Source organism: Oncorhynchus clarkii, chromosome 20 (assembly GCF_045791955.1).
Source record: "Oncorhynchus clarkii lewisi isolate Uvic-CL-2024 chromosome 20, UVic_Ocla_1.0, whole genome shotgun sequence".
Classification (NCBI taxonomy): domain Eukaryota; kingdom Metazoa; phylum Chordata; class Actinopteri; order Salmoniformes; family Salmonidae; genus Oncorhynchus; species Oncorhynchus clarkii.
Window position 1 is genome coordinate 5,286,374 of NC_092166.1, and position 18,200 is coordinate 5,304,573.

General features: G+C 41.3%; 1 protein-coding gene across 1 annotated transcript in view; it reads right to left on the bottom strand.

The window, feature by feature from the left end:
• Positions 1-18,200, bottom strand: part of LOC139375800 (collagen alpha-1(XI) chain-like) — a 212,842-nt gene that overhangs the window by 120,913 nt on the left and 73,729 nt on the right. The window contains exons 6-9 of the mRNA XM_071117670.1: positions 6,489-6,590; positions 5,962-6,018; positions 3,078-3,380; positions 850-912 (exon numbers count right to left, since the gene is read on the bottom strand). Coding sequence (XP_070973771.1) covers positions 850-912; positions 3,078-3,380; positions 5,962-6,018; positions 6,489-6,590 — 525 coding nt within the window. The remainder of the gene's footprint in view (positions 1-849; positions 913-3,077; positions 3,381-5,961; positions 6,019-6,488; positions 6,591-18,200) is intronic.

Consider the following 18,200-nt stretch of genomic DNA (forward strand, 5'->3'; position numbering starts at 1 on the left):
TAGTTACACAGTAGTGATAATAACTAGTTATATAGTAGTGATAATACCTAGTTATATAGAAGTGATAATAACTAGTTATACAGTAGTGATAATAACTAGTTATATAGTAGTGATAATAACTAGTTATATAGTAGTGATAATACCTAGTTTTATAGTACTGATAATAAGTAGTTATATAGTAGTGATAATAACTAGTTATATAGTAGTGATAATAACTAGTTATATAGTAATACCTAGTTACACAGTAGTGATAATAACTAGTTATATAGTAGTGATAATACCTAGTTACACAGTAGTGATAATAACTAGTTACACAGTAGTGATAATACCTAGTTATTTAGCAGTGATAATAACTAGTTATATAGTAATACCTAGTTATATAGTAGTGATAATAATTAGTTATATAGTAGTGATAATACCTAGTTATATAGTAATACCTAGTTATATAGTAGTGATAATAATTAGTTATATAGTAGTGATAACTAGTTATATAGTAGTGATAATACCTAGTTATATAGTAGTGATAATACCTAGTTATATAGTAGTGATAATACCTAGTTATATAGTAGTGATAATAACTAGTTATATAGTAGTGATAATAATTAGTTATATAGTAGTGATAACTAGTTATATAGTAGTGATAATAACTAGTTATACAGTAGTGATAACACCCAGTGGTTGTACAACGTGTCATGTTTATGAGTCGGGGAAACATAGAGTGGGACTGAGCTGAAGCAGGAGAAACGTCAGAAAATGATGTTTACGGCAAAGTTAACTCCCCGGTTTTAGCTGATGCATCACTGATACCCAGTTATACAACAGTGATAAAACGTGTTGCCTTCCACTTACGGGTTCAATGATGGCGGGTTCTCCCTTCTCTCCTTTCTCTCCGCCATATCTCCCTCCTCCAATCTGAAAACACACCACAGAGACCATCCTATCAGAATACAGATCTGCGAGTTGTCAACCAAACACGGGGAAAAAACGTCAGTATTTCCCCAAAGAAAATCCTTCTGTAGGCGTGGTGGCAGCATCACCAGGTTCTAAGCTGACGTCACAAACACCAGCAGTGTGAATTATAACCAATCAGAGGTGAAGTAGTCATGGCAGCAAGGGACGTCCTACCCAAAACGGGTGTCCTCATTTCACCAGGAGATTCGGAGAATTAAAATACACTACCACTTCCAGCTGTAAAAGAGATAAGAAGAGATCCAGACCCCTTCAAAATGCCGAGTGCCTGTCTGTGCCTGGTAGTGGAACATTTGTTAAGGCTAAATGCTAAATGTGTTTTTAGTCTACGTAGGAAATATTAACCACAAGATGTGGTTCGTAAAGAAGCCACAATTTGAGTCTTGGTCCGAATGATATTGGTTAGTTTTCCAAAGCCACTGAAGATGACAAACGGGGATGTATCCCAAATTGCACTGTGTTCCTTTTATAGTGCACAACTTTTGACCAGGGCCCTATGTGTAGTGCACTATATAGGGAATAGGGTACCATTTGGGATGTGCATAACTAACTGAACACAGCGAGGGTCCTGGACACCTGATATTGTTGACACAATGACTTCACACAGGAAGAATTCATGATGAAACGTTGTTAACCTTTCATTCATAAGCTCGGTTGTAGCAACCTCATGATTGGTATAGAGGGAAAAATTAAAGAGTATCATGTCGTAACCTAAACTTAGCACTATTACATTGAGCTGGCTGAATGGAAAATGAATGACAGTCATCCAATATGCTGTAATAGAAATAAGGCCGTGGTCATGGAAAAGTGATTGTCCTCCCTCATCTTGAACAGTACTGACCGCCACTGCTGTGGGAGAAATAGGACTGGAAACAAAATGGCTACAGTGGGACTAGAAACAAAATGGCTACAGTGGGACTGGAAACAAAATGGCTACAGTGGGACTAGAAACAAAATGGCTACAGTGGGACTAGAAACAAAATGGCTACAGTGGGACTAGAAACAAAATGGCTACAGTGGGACTAGAAACAAAAGGGCTACAGTGGGACTAGAAACAAAATGGCTACAGTGGGACTAGAAACAAAATGGCTACAGTGGGACTAGAAACAAAATAGCTACAGTGAGACTAGAAACAAAATGGCTACAGTGGGACTAGAAACAAAATGGCTACAGTGGGACTAGAAACAAAATGGCTACAGTGGGACAAGAAACAAAATGGCTACAGTGGGACTAGAAACAAAATGGCTACAGTGGGACTAGAAACAAAATGGCTACAGTGGGACTAGAAACAAAATGGCTACAGTGGGACTAGAAACAAAATGGCTACAGTGGGACTAGAAACAAAATTGCTACAGTGGGACTAGAAACAAAATGGCTACAGTGGGACTAGAAACAAAATGGCTACAGTGGGACTAGAAACAAAATGGCTACAGTGGGACTAGAAACAAAATGGCTACAGTGGGACTAGAAACAAAATGGCTACAGTGGGACTGGAAACAAAATGGCTACAGTGGGACTAGAAACAAAATGGCTACAGTGGGACTAGAAACAAAATGGCTGCAGTGGGACTAGAAACAAAATGGCTACAGTGGGACTAGAAACAAAATGTCTTTATTCTTTCGGAGCCTCTTTGAGTGTAATGTTTACTGTTCATTTTAATTGTTTATTTCACTTTTGTTTATCATCTATTTCACTTGCTTTGGCAAAGTTAACATATGTTTCCCATGTCAATAAAGCCCTTGAATTGAATTGAAAGAGAGAATGAGAGAGAGTGTGAGGGAGGGAGGGAGATCAGAAAGACAGACACAGAGAGAGAGAGAGAGAGCGAGAGAGAGAGAGAGAGAACGAGAGAGAGAGAGTGAGGGAGTTCAGAAAGACAGAGAGAGTAAGAGGGATCGTTACGAAGTGAGATGTGTATCTCCATTCAGTATCGACGCCTCGCTCTGTGGTACATATCCCTAATCACACAGACACTCCTCCCAAGCCAACAGTAGCATTGTGTACCTTCAGCAGTAGCTCCTGAGTAGGTTCTATGTTAGGCCTCATAGACTCAGATGTACTGGTCTCTGAGATGTGTATATTCAGGATGAGTATAAAATGCTACTTACACTACTATCTGTGTCGGTCTCAGCAGGTACGCCCGGCCCAAACTCATCCTCATAGGCTGGGAAGGAGGTAGGTTTGGCCTCGCCGGTGCCGTAGTCGCCATAGTCACCGTACTCGTACGTCTGTTTCGTATCAATCTCTTTAATATCACCGTATTCCTTCATATCGTACTCCTTAAAATCGTACGAATCCGCGCCGGGGTCGAGACCTTTGGTATCAGAGCCGATTTCTGCTGCAGCCGTAGGGTCGGCGTCGACCTGTTCCACGCCGGTGACGTAATCGTCGACTATTTCCTCGTCGTAGTTCTGATTGGTCGATGTGAGGAGGGGGCGGGGAGGCAGTGGGAGGGAACATGGAGGGTTGAGGTTAGAGAGAGGAATAGTTCACCTATTGGTTAATGTTTCTAATTTTAAAAAAAAATACATTTAATTCATCATTGGTTTGATGCAGATGCTACGTGTCAGTAGGTCAGGTGACCTAAAAACATGGTCCCCGCCTGTCTTATTTCTCCATAATCTGAAAAATAAAAGTAATCCTAGATCAGCACTCAAAGGTATTGGATAACTTGTAAATATGGGCCCCAGAAGTAGGCAGCATATAAAAGAGGGTGAAGGGTTGGTGAATAACCCAGTTACCAGAATTTCCCTGCGTTAGTTATGTCTAAGAAGGATAAATAAAAGGAAGCAGGGAATTCCTGATTGACCATACAAAACTACAGGAAACTGGAGACAAAAAAGAGGATATGGGATGCGGCCCCGTTGGTCGCAATTCATTAGCTGGCAGAATTTTACTAGTAGAGTTTTTATGAATCCCGTTGGTCGCAATTCATTAGCAGGCAGAGTTTTACTAGTTCAGTTTATATCAAGATCAGATTGAAGTGTTGTTTCTGATGGATATCAAAAGGGGACTGTAGAAACATGTGGCACTCTTATTCCCTACAAAGTGCACTACTTTTGACCAGAACCCAATAATGAATAGGGTATCATTTGGGATGCAGCCTAAAAGCCACACAGGGTCCGGATGACTCCAAGGAAGATTGTAGAGATTAAGAAGACCATCCAAGACTGTTTATTCTTTGATCTTTGTAATATCTAGTAATCTAACTTGGAGATTGCCAACTGAGGACTGTCATTTGTTAATTGGACGGTGACTCGTTGGATGGTGAGTTTAGAATCAAAAGTCCAAAATAATTAATTGGATGGTGAGTTTAGAATCAAAAGTCCAAAATAATTAATTGGATGGTGACTCGTTGGATGGTGAGTTTAGAATCAAAAGTCCAAAATAATTAATTGGATGGTGAGTTTAGAATCAAAAGTCCAAAATAATTAATTGGATGGTGAGTTTAGAATCAAAAGTCCAAAATAATTAATTGGATGGTGAGTTTAGAATCAAAAGTCCAAAATAATTAATTGGATGGTGAGTTTAGAATCAAAAGTCAAAAATAATTAATTGGATGGTGAGTTTAGAATCAAAAGTCCAAAATAATTAATTGGATGGTGAGTTCAGAATCAAAAGTCCAAAATAATTAATTGGATGGTGAGTTTAAAATCAAAAGTCCAAAATAATTAATTGGATGGTGACTCGTCCACATAAAGACAACCTGTGTTGTATTCCCCCGAGCTGCTTGTAGAAAGCCTAAATACTTTAAGCAATCTCTTTGAGAATACAAATACTACTCTGTCTCATTATTCACAGGCCATTTGATTGTATCCAAATTGGAATGTATGGACACGGGAAACGTTCTCACCAGAACTGTCACTCCCTGGGGGTGGGGTGGGTGGTGGGGGGGTGGGTACTGTCACGCCCTGGTGGGGGTACTGTCACTCCCTGGTGGGGGGTGGGTACTGTCACTCCCTGGTGGGGGGTGGGTACTGTCACTCCCTGGTGGGGGGTGGGTACTGTCACACCCTGGTCTTAGTATTCTGTGTTCTCTTTATTATTTTGGTTAGGCCAGGGTGTGACATGGGTGATTTATGTGGTTTGTTTTGTCTAGGGGTTTTGTAGTTTATGGGATAGTGTTTAGTTAAGTATTCTAGGTAAGTCTATGGTTGCCTGGAGTGGTTCTCAATCAGAGGCAGGTGGTTATCGTTGTCTCTGATTGGGAACCATATTTAGGCAGCCATATTCTTTAGGTATTTCGTGGGTGATTGTTCCTGTCTCTGTGTTTGTTGCACCAGATAGGACTGTTTCGGTTTTCCACGTTTATTGTTTTGTATATTGTTTCTTATTTTCATCTTTATTTAAAGATGTTTACAAATAACCACGCTGCATTTTGGTCCGCCTCTCTTTCACCAGAAGAAAACCGTTACAAGAATATAACGTGAGGTCGTTGTATCACACATCATGTGGTATTGGCAGGCGTTCCAGCATTCCATATATATACATCAAACCACCACATAAAACGTTTGATGTTCCTCTGTCTGGCAGCTCAGCTGTCGCAATAATCCAACGTGCTTTAAATTGGTCCATCTTTGTCATTTCACATCAAACGCTTCCTTTGATGTCCTCCGAGGTCCCCTTCCTCCTTCAGATGAAGATGTGGTCTATGTCTTAAATGCTACCCTATTCCCTAGATAGTACACTACTTTACCCTAAATATACATCCCTAATAATACCCTATTCCCTACATAGTACACTACTTTACCCTAAATATACATCCCTAATGCTACCCTATTCCCTAGATAGTGCACTACTTTTGACAAGCGCCAAATAGTCTACTGCAGGCTCTGGTCAAAAGTAGTGCACTATTTATGGGAATAGGGTGTTATTTTTGGACACACACACAGTCTGTTAAACTCAGTAGTTTTAGTAAGACGAGACAACACAGAGTACTACTTTAGAGATAACGTGTCGTCGTCGTAGACAAAGAGAAGCATGCCAACGTACCAGGATTGGAACGGTTGAGTCTGTAGGATTCTCAGCGGGTGGAGCTACGTCCACAGCCTATCACACGACAGCACAAAGCAGAAACAAAGGAAAAGAAGAAGAAACAGTTTTTAAAAAACAAAATGGTGGGATGTTGATGAAGAAGGACAAAAAAAGGGGCTTGGAACGATGCTGTTAAATCCACACTACAACGTTGAGCCACGTCAGCACCACGATGTGATAGCAACATCTATTGTTATGACCATTTTAGAACAATGGTAGTAACTGTGGATTAGACAGTATAGATATACTTATATCTGGAGCTATGCTAGATATTAGACAGTATAGATATACTTATATATACAGCTATGTTAGATATTAGACAGGTATGACTCATCTTCATTGAACGGAGTCATTGTCCATTTGGGGTGTGTGTGTGTGTGTGTGTGTGTGTGTGTGTGTGTGTGTGTGTGTGTGTGTGTGTGTGTGTGTGTGTGTGTGTGTGTGTGTGTGTGTGTGTGTGTGTGTGTGTGAATCTTGTATTTTACCTCAGGTGCAGGTTTGGCTCCTTCGGTTAGGGCAGTTTCAGTGGCTTCCTCTCCTTCACTGTAGTCGTAGACCTCACTGTACTCCAGGTCGTACGAATTGTACTGGATGGGAGAGAAGGGACAGGCAACCAGTCAGTACAAACACATTGTCTCTTTTTCAAACATAAAAAAAAGGAAAATAGGATAAATCACATCCTTCATATTTACACTACATTATATCATATCATATTCATATATACACTACATATTTACATGGCTACGACTGAGATGAGAGCTGTTGAAGGATAGGCTTATTGTTGTTCAGACTGTTCCCATGTTCCCTAAACTCTAAATATGGTACTGGAGTGTGTGTTGTAAAAAAAAATATCTAATTACTCACAGACAACGCTTTAAGCATCCTTAAGTATATATACACTACTGTTGAAAAGTTTGGGGTCACTTCAAAATGGTTTTTGAAAGAAAATTTAAAAATTTAAAAATTTAAAAATTGTCCATTAAAATAGCATAAAATTGATCAGAAATACAGTGTAGACATTGTTAATGTTGTAAATGACTATTGTAGCTGGAAACGGCAGATTTTTAATGGAATATCTACATAGGCGTACAGAGGCCCATTATCAGCAAACATCACTCCTGTGTTCCAATGGCACGTTGTGTTAGCTAATCCAAGTTTATAATTTTAAAAGGCTAATTGATCAATAGAAAACCCTTTTGCAATTATGTTAGCACAGCTGAAAACTGTTGTCCCGATTAAAGAAGCAATAAAACTGGCCTTCTCTAGACTAGTTGAGTATCTGGAGCATCAGCATTTGTGGGTTCGATTACAGGCTCAAAATGGCCAGAAACAAAGACCTTTCTTCTGAAACTCGTCAGTCTATTCTTGTTCTGAGAAATTAAGGCAATTCCATGCGAGAAATTGCCTATAAGCTGTGTACGACTCCCTTCACAGAACAGAGCAAACTGGCTCCAACCAGAATTGAAAGAGGAGTAGGAGGCCCCGGTGCACAACTGAGCAAGAGAACAAGTACATTAGTGTCTAGTTTGAGAAATAGATGCCTCACAAGTCATCAACTGGCAGCTTCATTAAATAGTACCCGCAAAACACCAGTCTCAACATCAACAGTGAAAAGGTGACTCCGAGATGCTGGCTTTCTAGGCAGAGTTCCTCTGTCCAGTGTCTGTGTTCTGTTGCCCATCTTAATCTTTTATTTTTATTGGCCAGTCTGAGATATGGCTTTTTCTTTGCAAATCTGCCTAGAAGGCCAGCATTCCAGAGTCGCCCATTCTTCTCTGCAGATCCTCTCAAGCTCTGTAAGGTTGGATGAGGAGCATTGCTGCACAGCTTATTTTCAGGTCTCTCCAGAGATCAGAGTCATACCCAAGAAGACTTGAGGCTGAAATAACTACCAAAGGTGCTTGAACAAAATACTGAGTAAAAGGTCTGAATAATTATGCAAAGTCATATTTCAGCTTTTTATTTGTAATACATTTGTAACAATAAAAACAACAACAGTTTGGGTTGAAGAAAATAAAACATGTTTTATCCATTTTAGAATAAGGCTGTAAAATGTTTTAAAAAGTCAATGGGTCTGAATACTTTCAAACCAGACAAATGTTTGGACACAGCTACTCATTCAAGGGGTTTTCATAATTTTGTACTATTTTCTACATTGTAGAAGAAGACATCAAAACTATGAAATAACATATATGTAATCATGTAGTAACCAAAAAAGTGTTAATTTAAAAAAAAATTTTTTTAAAAGTGTTAAACAAATCAAAATATATTTTAGTAGCCACCCTTTGACTTGATGACATCACATTAAATGTAGTTTTGATGTCTTCACTATTATTCTACAATGTAGAAAATAGTAAAAATAAAGAAAAACCCTTGAATGAGTAGCTGTGTTCTAAAACTTTTGACGGGTAATATATAACAATATATACTGTATATGTATTTATTTTCTTACTAAATATTTAATGGGGGATTGGAAATGATGCAGACAATTACATTGATAGAATTAACAATCTATATTATATTAAAACTGATCTACCACCTAAATGTACAAGCTTATAAACATGCAAGAAAACCAACATCTAGCAGCTCCATTTCTGGTTTCCAGTGATTTTAATTCTGCGTCTCTACGACACGTGATGCCCAACTTCCATCAACACATCTCCACTGCCACAAGGGACGATAAAGTCCTAGTGCTATTCTACCCACAAACAAGCATACAAGGCCCTCCCCTTGTCCGCCATTGTCCAAATCAGTACTCTCGCTTCATCTTTACAAGCAGAAACTCAAACAGGAAGTACCAGTGACTCGTTCCGTTGAGAAATGGTCACCAGAATCAGAGATTATGCTACACGACTGCTTTGCTAGCGCTGATTGGAATCTGTTTCGAGACGAGCTAACCATCTCTGTCACCGGCTTCATTAGAAAATCCATTGGCAAAATTGTCCCCAAAGTGATTGTTTGCTGATTCCCTTATTAAAAGCCCTGGATTAACATCGAGGTTGGAGCTAAACTAAAGGACAGAGCTATTGCAGACAACCCTGAGACTACGGCCGAGGACAGGAATAAGTAAGTACAAAAGGCCAGCTATGACCTCTGCAGAGTCATCAAACGAGCAAAAAGGACAATATAGGATGAATGTGGAATCATATTACTCAGGCTCCCACGCCCACTGCATGTGGCAGGGGCTACAGTCCATTACGGATTACAAAGGAAGACTCAACGTGATCTGCACAACGATGCCTCTCTACCAGACGAACTCAATGCAGTTTATGCACGCTTTGACACCAACAATATCGTGCTGGCTGTGAGGGCCATCACCGACCCAGTGGATTGGGTGATCTCGCTCTCCGAGGCCGACCTGAGAAAGGTCTTTAATCAGGTCAACACCCACAAGGCAGCAGGGCCTGACTGTATTCCATGGCGTGTTCTCATAGCATGCGCAGAACAACTGGCAGGCATATTCACGTTCATTTTCAACCTCTCCTTGTCCCAGTCTGTAATCCACACATGTTTTAAGATGACCACAATCATCCCTGTTCCAAAGAACTCTAAGGCTTCATGCCACAATGACTCCCACCCTGTAGCACTCACATCTGTAATCAGGAAGTGCTTTGAGAGGCTGGTTATAGCACACATTAACCCCACCTTCCCAGACAACCTAGACCCACCCCAATTTGCATACCCCCCCCCAACAGATCCATAGATGACGCAATCTCATTTGCTCTCTCCACACTGCCCTCACCCATCTAGAGAAAAGGAATACCTATGTGAGAATGCTGTTCATTGACTACAGCTCAGAGTTCAACACCATTGACACCTCCAAAGTCGTCACCAGGCTTAGGACTCTGGGTCTGAACTCCTCCCTCTGCAACTGGATCCTGGACTTCCCGACGGGCCGACCCCAGGTGGTGAGGGTAGGCAATATTACCTTCGCCACGCTGACCCTCAACACAGGGGCTCCACAGGGGTGTGTACTTAGTCCCTTCCTGTACTCCCTATTCACCCACAACTGCGTGGCCACCCACGACTCCAACACCATCATCAAGTTTGCTGACGACACGACAGTGGTAGGCTAAGTCAGCCTACAGGGAGGAGGTCAGTGACCTGGCAGTGTGGTGCCAGAGAAACAACCTCTCCCTCAACGTCAGTAACACCAAGCAGCTGATTGTGGACTACAGGAAACGAGGGGGGCGAGTCACCCCATCCACATCGACAGGGTTGCAGTGGAGCAGGTTGAGAGCTTCAAGTGTCCAAATCACTAAGACTTAAAATGGTCCAAGCACACACGCACAGTCAAGAAGAAGGCACGACAGCGCCTCTTGCCCCTCAGGAGGTTGAAAAAGTTTGGCATGGACACTCAAATCCTCAAAAAAGTTCTACAACTGCACCGTTGAGAGCATTTTGACTGTCTGCATCATTGCCTAGTATGGCAACAACACCGCCCTCGATCCCATGGCGCTACAGAAAGTGGTGCGGACAGCCCAGTACATCACTGGGGCCCATCTCCCTGCCATCCAGGACCTCTATACCAAGCGGTGTCAGAGGAAGGTAAATCGTTAAAAACTCCAACCACCCATGTCCTAGACTATTCTCTCTGCTTCCGGCACGGCAGGCGGTACCCGGTGCACCTATATCCCTGCACGTTGTAAATATGGTACTGAACTGACCCTGTATATAGTATCCTTACCCCTATACGTATCTACCTCCATCACTCCAGTATCCCTGCACGTTGTAAATATGGTACTGAACTGACCCTGTATATGGTATCCCTACCCCTATACGTATCTACCTCCATCACTCCAGTATCCCTGCACATTGTAAATATGGTACTAGAACTATGCTAACTTACTTCCTTATCGTGTTCTTCATATTTCTTCTTATTTCTCAGAAGCTAGTAATGAATAAATTAACTACAACTTATATTAAAAAGGAAGTCCAACCACTCTTTCGTTGCATCCCAAATGGCACCCTATTCCCTATACAGAGTGCACTCCTTTAGACCAGAGCCACTAGGGCCCTGTGGGAATCAGACGTTATGTTTTATGTCTCTCAAAGTACTGTAACTTAAAGACCTGTATCTACTTTCAGAATTGTAATTAAATCCCCTGCTATGTTTAGGTTGCCCATAAGGGTTCACCCATAAACACACACACACACATACACACACATACACACACACACACACACACACACACACACACACATACATATACACACACACACACACACACACACACACACACACACACACACACACACACACACACACACATACACATACACATACACACACACACACACAACCATTTTTAGAAAGGTCTTTCAGAGTGGCTTGGTAGAGGCCTAGAGGCGATCTTTGGCAGTTGAAAAACACGGCCCAGGCAGATGAGTTTTCATTGGCTAGCATTTAACATCCTGTTTTGCATGCTGGGTTTTTACTGCCCTCTTCAACACTGCAATCATGAACCCTATTACTGGTCATGTGAAATTCAACATGTGTGTGGAGAGCAAGGGTGTGTGTTGTTGTTGTTGCTGTTGTTGGTTTCACTATCCTTGTGGGAACCAGAAGTCAAGGAAAACAAAGAAGATTCTGACAAGTGCGGACATTTCACCAGAAAAAAAGGCTATTTTAGGCTGAGGGGTTGGGTTTAGGGTTATAATTGGGGTTATGGGTTAGGGTTTAGGGTTAGAATTGGGGTTAGGGGTTAGGTTTAGGGTTAGAATTGGGGTTAAGGGTTAGGTTTAGGGTTAGAATTGGGGTTAGGGGTTAGGGTTAGGGTTAGAATTGGGGTTAAGGGTTAGGGTTAGATGTTAGGGTTATAATTGGGGTTATGGGTTAGGGTTTAGGGTTATAATTGGGGTTATGGGTTAGGGTTTAGGGTTAGAATTGGGGTTAGGGGTTAGGTTTAGGGTTAGAATTGGGGTTAAGGGTTAGGTTTAGGGTTAGAATTGGGGTTAGGGGTTAGGGTTTAGGGTTAGAATTGGGGTTAGGGGTTAGGGTTAGGGTTAGAATTGGGGTTAGGGGTTAGGGTTAGGGTTAGAATTGGGGTTAGGGGTTAGGTTTAGGGTTAGAATTGGGGTTAGGGGTTAGGGTTTAGGGTTAGAATTGGGGTTAGGGGTTAGGGTTAGGGTTAGATGTTAGGGTTAGGGGTTAGGGTTAGGGTTAGATGTTAGGGTTAGGGGTTAGGGTTAGGGTTAGATGTTAGGGTTAGGGGTTAGGGTTAGGGTTAGATGTTAGGGTTAGGGGTTAGGGTTAGGGTTAGATGTTAGGGTTAGGGGTTAGGTTTAGGGTTAGAATTGGGGTTAGGGGTTAGGGTTTAGGGGTTAGGGGTTAGGGTTAGAATTGGGGTTAGGGGTTAGGTTTAGGGGTTAGGGGTTAAGGGTTAGGGTTAGAATTGGGGTTAGGGGTTAGGGTTATAATTGGGGTTATGGGTTAGGGTTTAGGGTTACGTTTGCAGATTAGGGGTTTGGAATTAAGGTTAGTGTAAAGGTTAGGGTTAGGAATAAATTGTTTGGTCCCCACAAGGATAGTAAAACACGTGTGTGTGTGTGTGTGTATGTGTGTGTGTGTGTGTGTGTGTGTGTGTTTGTGTTTGTGTGTGTGTGTGTTCAGAACAAACGTAAAAACCTGAGGTCTTAGACTGGACTGTCCATTTTATCCATGTGTGAAATGTTCTAAATTATGTGTTAATTTAAGTTTTTCTGTAATTTTCACATTTTACGGACATAGTATATTTTATATATATACATAGTATATTTTATATATATACATAGTATATTTTATATATATACATAGTATATTTTATATATATACATAGTATATTTTATATATATACATAGTATATTTTATATATATACATAGTATATTTTATATATATACATAGTATATTTTATATATATACATAGTATATTTTATATATATACATAGTATATTTTATATATATACATAGTATATTTTATATATATACATAGTATATTTTATATATATACATAGTATATTTTATATCAGTACACTTTTTTGTTGTTGTTAGTTTTAGTCGTACCCTTCAGCTCCCCTTCAGACCCTCCCCTCTACAGATGAAGTCGGAAATGTACATACAATTTAGCCAAATACATTTAAACTTAGTTTTCGACAGTTCCTGACATTTAATTTTAGTAAAAAGTCCCCTGTCTTAGGTCAGTTAGGATCACCACTTTATTTTAAGAATGTGAAATGTCAGAATAATAGTAGAGAGAATGATTTATTTCTTTCATCACATTCCCAGTGGGTCAGAAGTTTACATACACTCAATTAGTATTTGGTAGCATTGCCATAAAATTGTTTAACTTGGGTCAAGCGTTTCGGTGAGATTTCTGGTGGCCTTCCACAAGCTTCCGACAACAAGTTGGGTGAATTTTGTCCCATTCCTCCTGACAGAGCTGGTTTAACTGAGTCATGTCTGTAGGCCTCCTTGTTCGCACACACTTTTTCAGTTCTGCCCTTCAAATTTTCTATAGGATTGAGGTCAGGGCTTTGTGATGGCCACTCCAATGACTTGACTTTGTTGTCCTTAAGCCATTTTGCCACAACTTTGAAAGTCTGCTTGGGGACATTGTCCATTTGGAAGACCCATTAGCAAGCATCCTTTAACTTCCTGACTGATGTCTTGAGATGTTGCTTCAATATATCCACATCATTTTCCTGCCTCATGATGGCATATATTTTGCGAAGTTCACCAGTCCCTCCTGCAGCAAAGCACCCCCACAACATGATGCTGCCAACCCCCGTGCTTCACGGTTGGGATGGTGTTCTTCGGCTTGCAAGCCTCCCCCTTTTCTCTCCAAACAGAACGATGGTCATTATGGCCAAACACTTCTATTTTTGTTTCACCAGACCAGAGGACATTTCTCCAAAAAGTACGATCTTTGTCCCCATGTGCAGTTGCAAACCATAGTCTGGCTTTTTTAAGGTGGTTTTGGAGAAGTGGCTTCTTCCTTGCTGAGTGTCCTTTCAGGTTATGTCGATATAGGACTCATTTTACTGTGGACTTTTGTACCTTTTGTACCTTGTACCTGTTACTTTTGCACCTGTTTCCTCCAGCATCTTTACATTGTCCTTTGCTGTTGTTCTGCGATTGATTTGCACTTTTCGCACCAAAGTACGTTCATCTCTAGGAGACAGAACGCGTCGCCTTCCTGAGCGGTATGACGGCTGCGTGGTCTCATGGTGTTTATACTTGCGTACTATTGTTTGTACAGATGAACTTGGTACCTTCAGGAATTTGGAAATTGCTCCCAAGGAGGAACCAGACTTGTGGAGGTCCACATTTTTTTTTCTGAGGTCTTGGCTGATTTCTTTTGATTTTCCCATGATGTCAAGCACAAAGTAGATGTACTAAACGAATTTGTGGAGTGGTTGAAAAACGAGTTTTAATGACTCCAACCTAAGTATGTAAACTTCCGACTTCAACTGTATATCTGAATAACATACAGTTGAAGTCAGAAGTTTATATACACTTAGGTTGGAGTCATTAAAACTCGTTTTTCAACCACTCCACAAATTTCTTGTTAACAAACTATAGTTTTGGCAAGTCGGTTAGGACATCTACTTTGTGCATGACACAAGTCATTTTTCCAACAATTGTTTACAGACAGATTATTTCACTTATAATTCACTGTATCACAATTCCAGCTTGTAGTTCATTCATTCATTACTAGCTTGTGTTTAAATATCTGTTGTAGTTCATGACTCGTCCACTCATACATGTAATGCCTACACCCCTATGGCACCCTATTCCCTAAATAGTGCACTACATTTGACCAGAGCCCTCCATCCATCTTTTGCAGTGCAGTCAAATGAAAACAGATAATGAATGAAAGTAGTTGCTAATAGATTGAATTCTACTCATTGATTTAGGAGGATTCTTTAACCTATATGAGGTCCAGTCAAAACAAAGACTAGGTAGATTAATTTAACAGGCTACTGACAGGGTTCTAGTCTCCGATACAGTACCTCTGTTAACAGGATACTGACAGGGTTCTAGTCCCAGATACAGCATCTCTGTTAACAGGCTACTGACATGGTTCTAGTCCCAGATACGGTATCTCTGTTAACAGGCTACTGACAGGGTTCTAGTCCCAGATATGGTACCTCTGTTAACAGGCTACTGACAGGGTTCTAGTCCCAGATACAGTACCTCTGTTAACAGGCTACGGCCAGGGTTCTAGTCTCAGAAACAGTATCTCTGTTCACAGGCTACAGCCAGGGTTCTAGTCCCATATACGGTACCTCTGTTAACAGGCTACTGACAGGGTTCTAGTCCCAGATACGGTATCTCTGTTAACAGGCTACTGACAGGGTTCTAGTCCCAGATCCGGTATCTCTGTTAACAGGCTACGGCCAGGGTTCTTGTCCCAGATACTGTATCTCTGTTAACAGGCTACTGACAGGGTTCTTGTCCCAGATACTGCATCTCTGTTAACAGGCTACTGACCGGGTTCTAGCACTGATACCGAGGGGACAGATAAATATTAGTTCAAGTTCAACTGCTGAACTCATCAAAATAATTGAGAGATAGAGAGAGACAGACAGAAATTGAAGGAGACTGACAGAGAAAGAGAGAGAGGGTTGGAAAAGAGAGAGAGAGAGAGAGAGAGAGAGATAGAGAGTGGAGAGAGAGAGAGAGAGATAGAGAGTGGAGAGAGAGAGAGAGAGAGAGAGAGAGAGAGAGAGAGAGAGAGAGAGAGAGAGAGGGGGGAAAGGGAATGAGATAGAGCACAGAGACAGTATATTTATGAGGTTTGAGAGCCTGGCCAAGCCTGAAGAATTCCCCACCACAGGCGAGAAAGTTTAAAAGTTTAAAGAGATAAATATTTAAGCGTGCTCATAAAAGACTCCCCCTCTTGCTACATCCCTCTTCTCATCCCTGCCTCTCTCCTCTTGCATGTGTCTGTGTGTTGCAAAGTATTATGGGCTAGGTAGGGGTCAGGGTATATCTGATAGAGGTCAGGGTCAAAGACATGTTATGAACATTGAACCCCTTGACCCTTCATCCCTCCATCCGTCCATCATCTGATAAACAGACCTGGAACACCTGATTGGTTGATCATACAGTATAATAACTATTGACTCGATTGACTGATTTTTATTTTTGTTATAACCTAGAATAGTCCTTCCTATAAAGTTGTTCCATCGACTCGTTGAAAACAACAAGGGTTCCGTCAAAGACTCCCGGGATTCCGTCAAAGACTCCCGGGATTCCGTCAAAGACTCCCGGGATTCCGTCAAAGACTCCCGGGACTCCGTCAAAGACTCCCGGGATTCCGTCAAAGACTCCCGGGACTCCGTCAAAGACTCCCGGGATTCCGTCAAAGACTCCCGGGATTCCGTCAAAGACTCCCGGAATTCCGTCAAAGACTCCCGGGTGGCACAACGATCTAATGCACCGCGTCAAAGTGCTGAGGCGCCACTACAGAATCGGGGTTCGATCCCAGGCTGTGTCACAGCCGGCCGTGACTGGGAGCCCCATAGGGCGGCACACAATTGACCCTGCGTCATCCGAGTTAGGGAAGGTGGGGGGTGGGGGGCTAGTTAGCTACAGTAGTTAGCTATTTCCATCAGTAGTTGTTGTGTTATTAGCATATTCCACCGTTTGTAGAATGCATACTGGCATTTGAATATAGAAAAACGGAATCTAGACACGCTGTGGACACCGTAGAAACATTTAAAATCTAGGTTGAGACGGGTGATGCGTTCAGAATTTCATGATCAGAACACTAAAAGCTGCCTGAACTGACAAGTCTAGACACGGCTAAAGACTCTCAACAAGTCTCAACGAGGTTCTCTTCAGTCAAAGACTCTATCCATCTCATTGTAATCATCTTCAGTCAAAGACTCTATCCATCTCAACGAGGTTCTCTTCAGTCAAAGACTCTATCCATCTCAATGTGGTCATCTTCAGTCAAAGACTCTATCCATCTCATTGTAATCATCTTCAGTCAAAGACTCTATCCATCTCAACGAGGTTCTCTTCAGTCAAAGACTCTATCCATCTCAATGTGGTCATCTTCAGTCAAAGACTCTATCCATCTCAATGTGGTCATCTTCAGTCAAAGACTCTATCCATCTCATTGTAATCATCTTCAGTCAAAGACTCTATCCATCTCAACGAGGTTCTCTTCAGTCAAAGACTCTATCCATCTCAATGTGGTCATCTTCAGTCAAAGACTCTATCCATCTCATTGTAATCATCTTCAGTCAAAGACTCTATCCATCTCAATGTGGTCATCTTCAGTCAAAGACTCTATCCATCTCAACGAGGTTCTCTTCAGTCAAAGACTCTATCCATCTCAACGAGGTTATCTTCAGTCAAAGACTCTATACATCTCAACGAGGTACTCTTCAGTCAAAGACTCTATCCATCTCAATGTGGTACTCTTCAGTCAAAGACTCTATCCATCTCAATGTGGTCATCTTCAGTCAAAGACTCTATCCATCCCAATTTGGTCATCTTCAGTCAAAGACCCGATCCATCTCAATGTGGTCATCTTCAGTCAAAGACTCTATCCATCTCATTGTAATCATCTTCAGTCAAAGACTCTAACCATCTAAATGTGGTCATCTTCAGTCAAAGACTCTATCCATCTCAATGTGGTCATCTTCAGTCAAAGACTCTATCCATCTCAATGTGGTCATCTTCAGTCAAAGACTATCCATCTCAACGAGGTTCTCTTCAGTCAAAGACTCTATCCATCTCAATGTGGTCATCTTCAGTCAAAGACTCTATCCATCTCAATGTGGTCATCTTCAGTCAAAGACTCTATCCATCCCAATGTGGTCATCTTCAGTCAAAGACTCTAACCATCTAAATGTGGTCATCTTCAGTCAAAGACTCTATCCATCTCATTGTAATCATCTTCAGTCAAAGACTCTAACCATCTAAATGTGGCCCTCTTCAGTTAAAGACTCTATCCATCTAAATGTGGTCATCTTCAGTCAAAGACTCTATCCATCTCATTGTAATCATCTTCAGTCAAAGACTCTAACCATCTAAATGTGGCCCTCTTCAGTTAAAGACTCTAACCATCTAAATGTGGCCCTCTTCAGTTAAAGACTCTATCCATCTCAATGTGGTCATCTTCAGTCAAAGACTCTATCCATCTCATTGTAATCATCTTCGGTTAAAGACTCTAACCATCTAAATGTGGCCCTCTTAAAT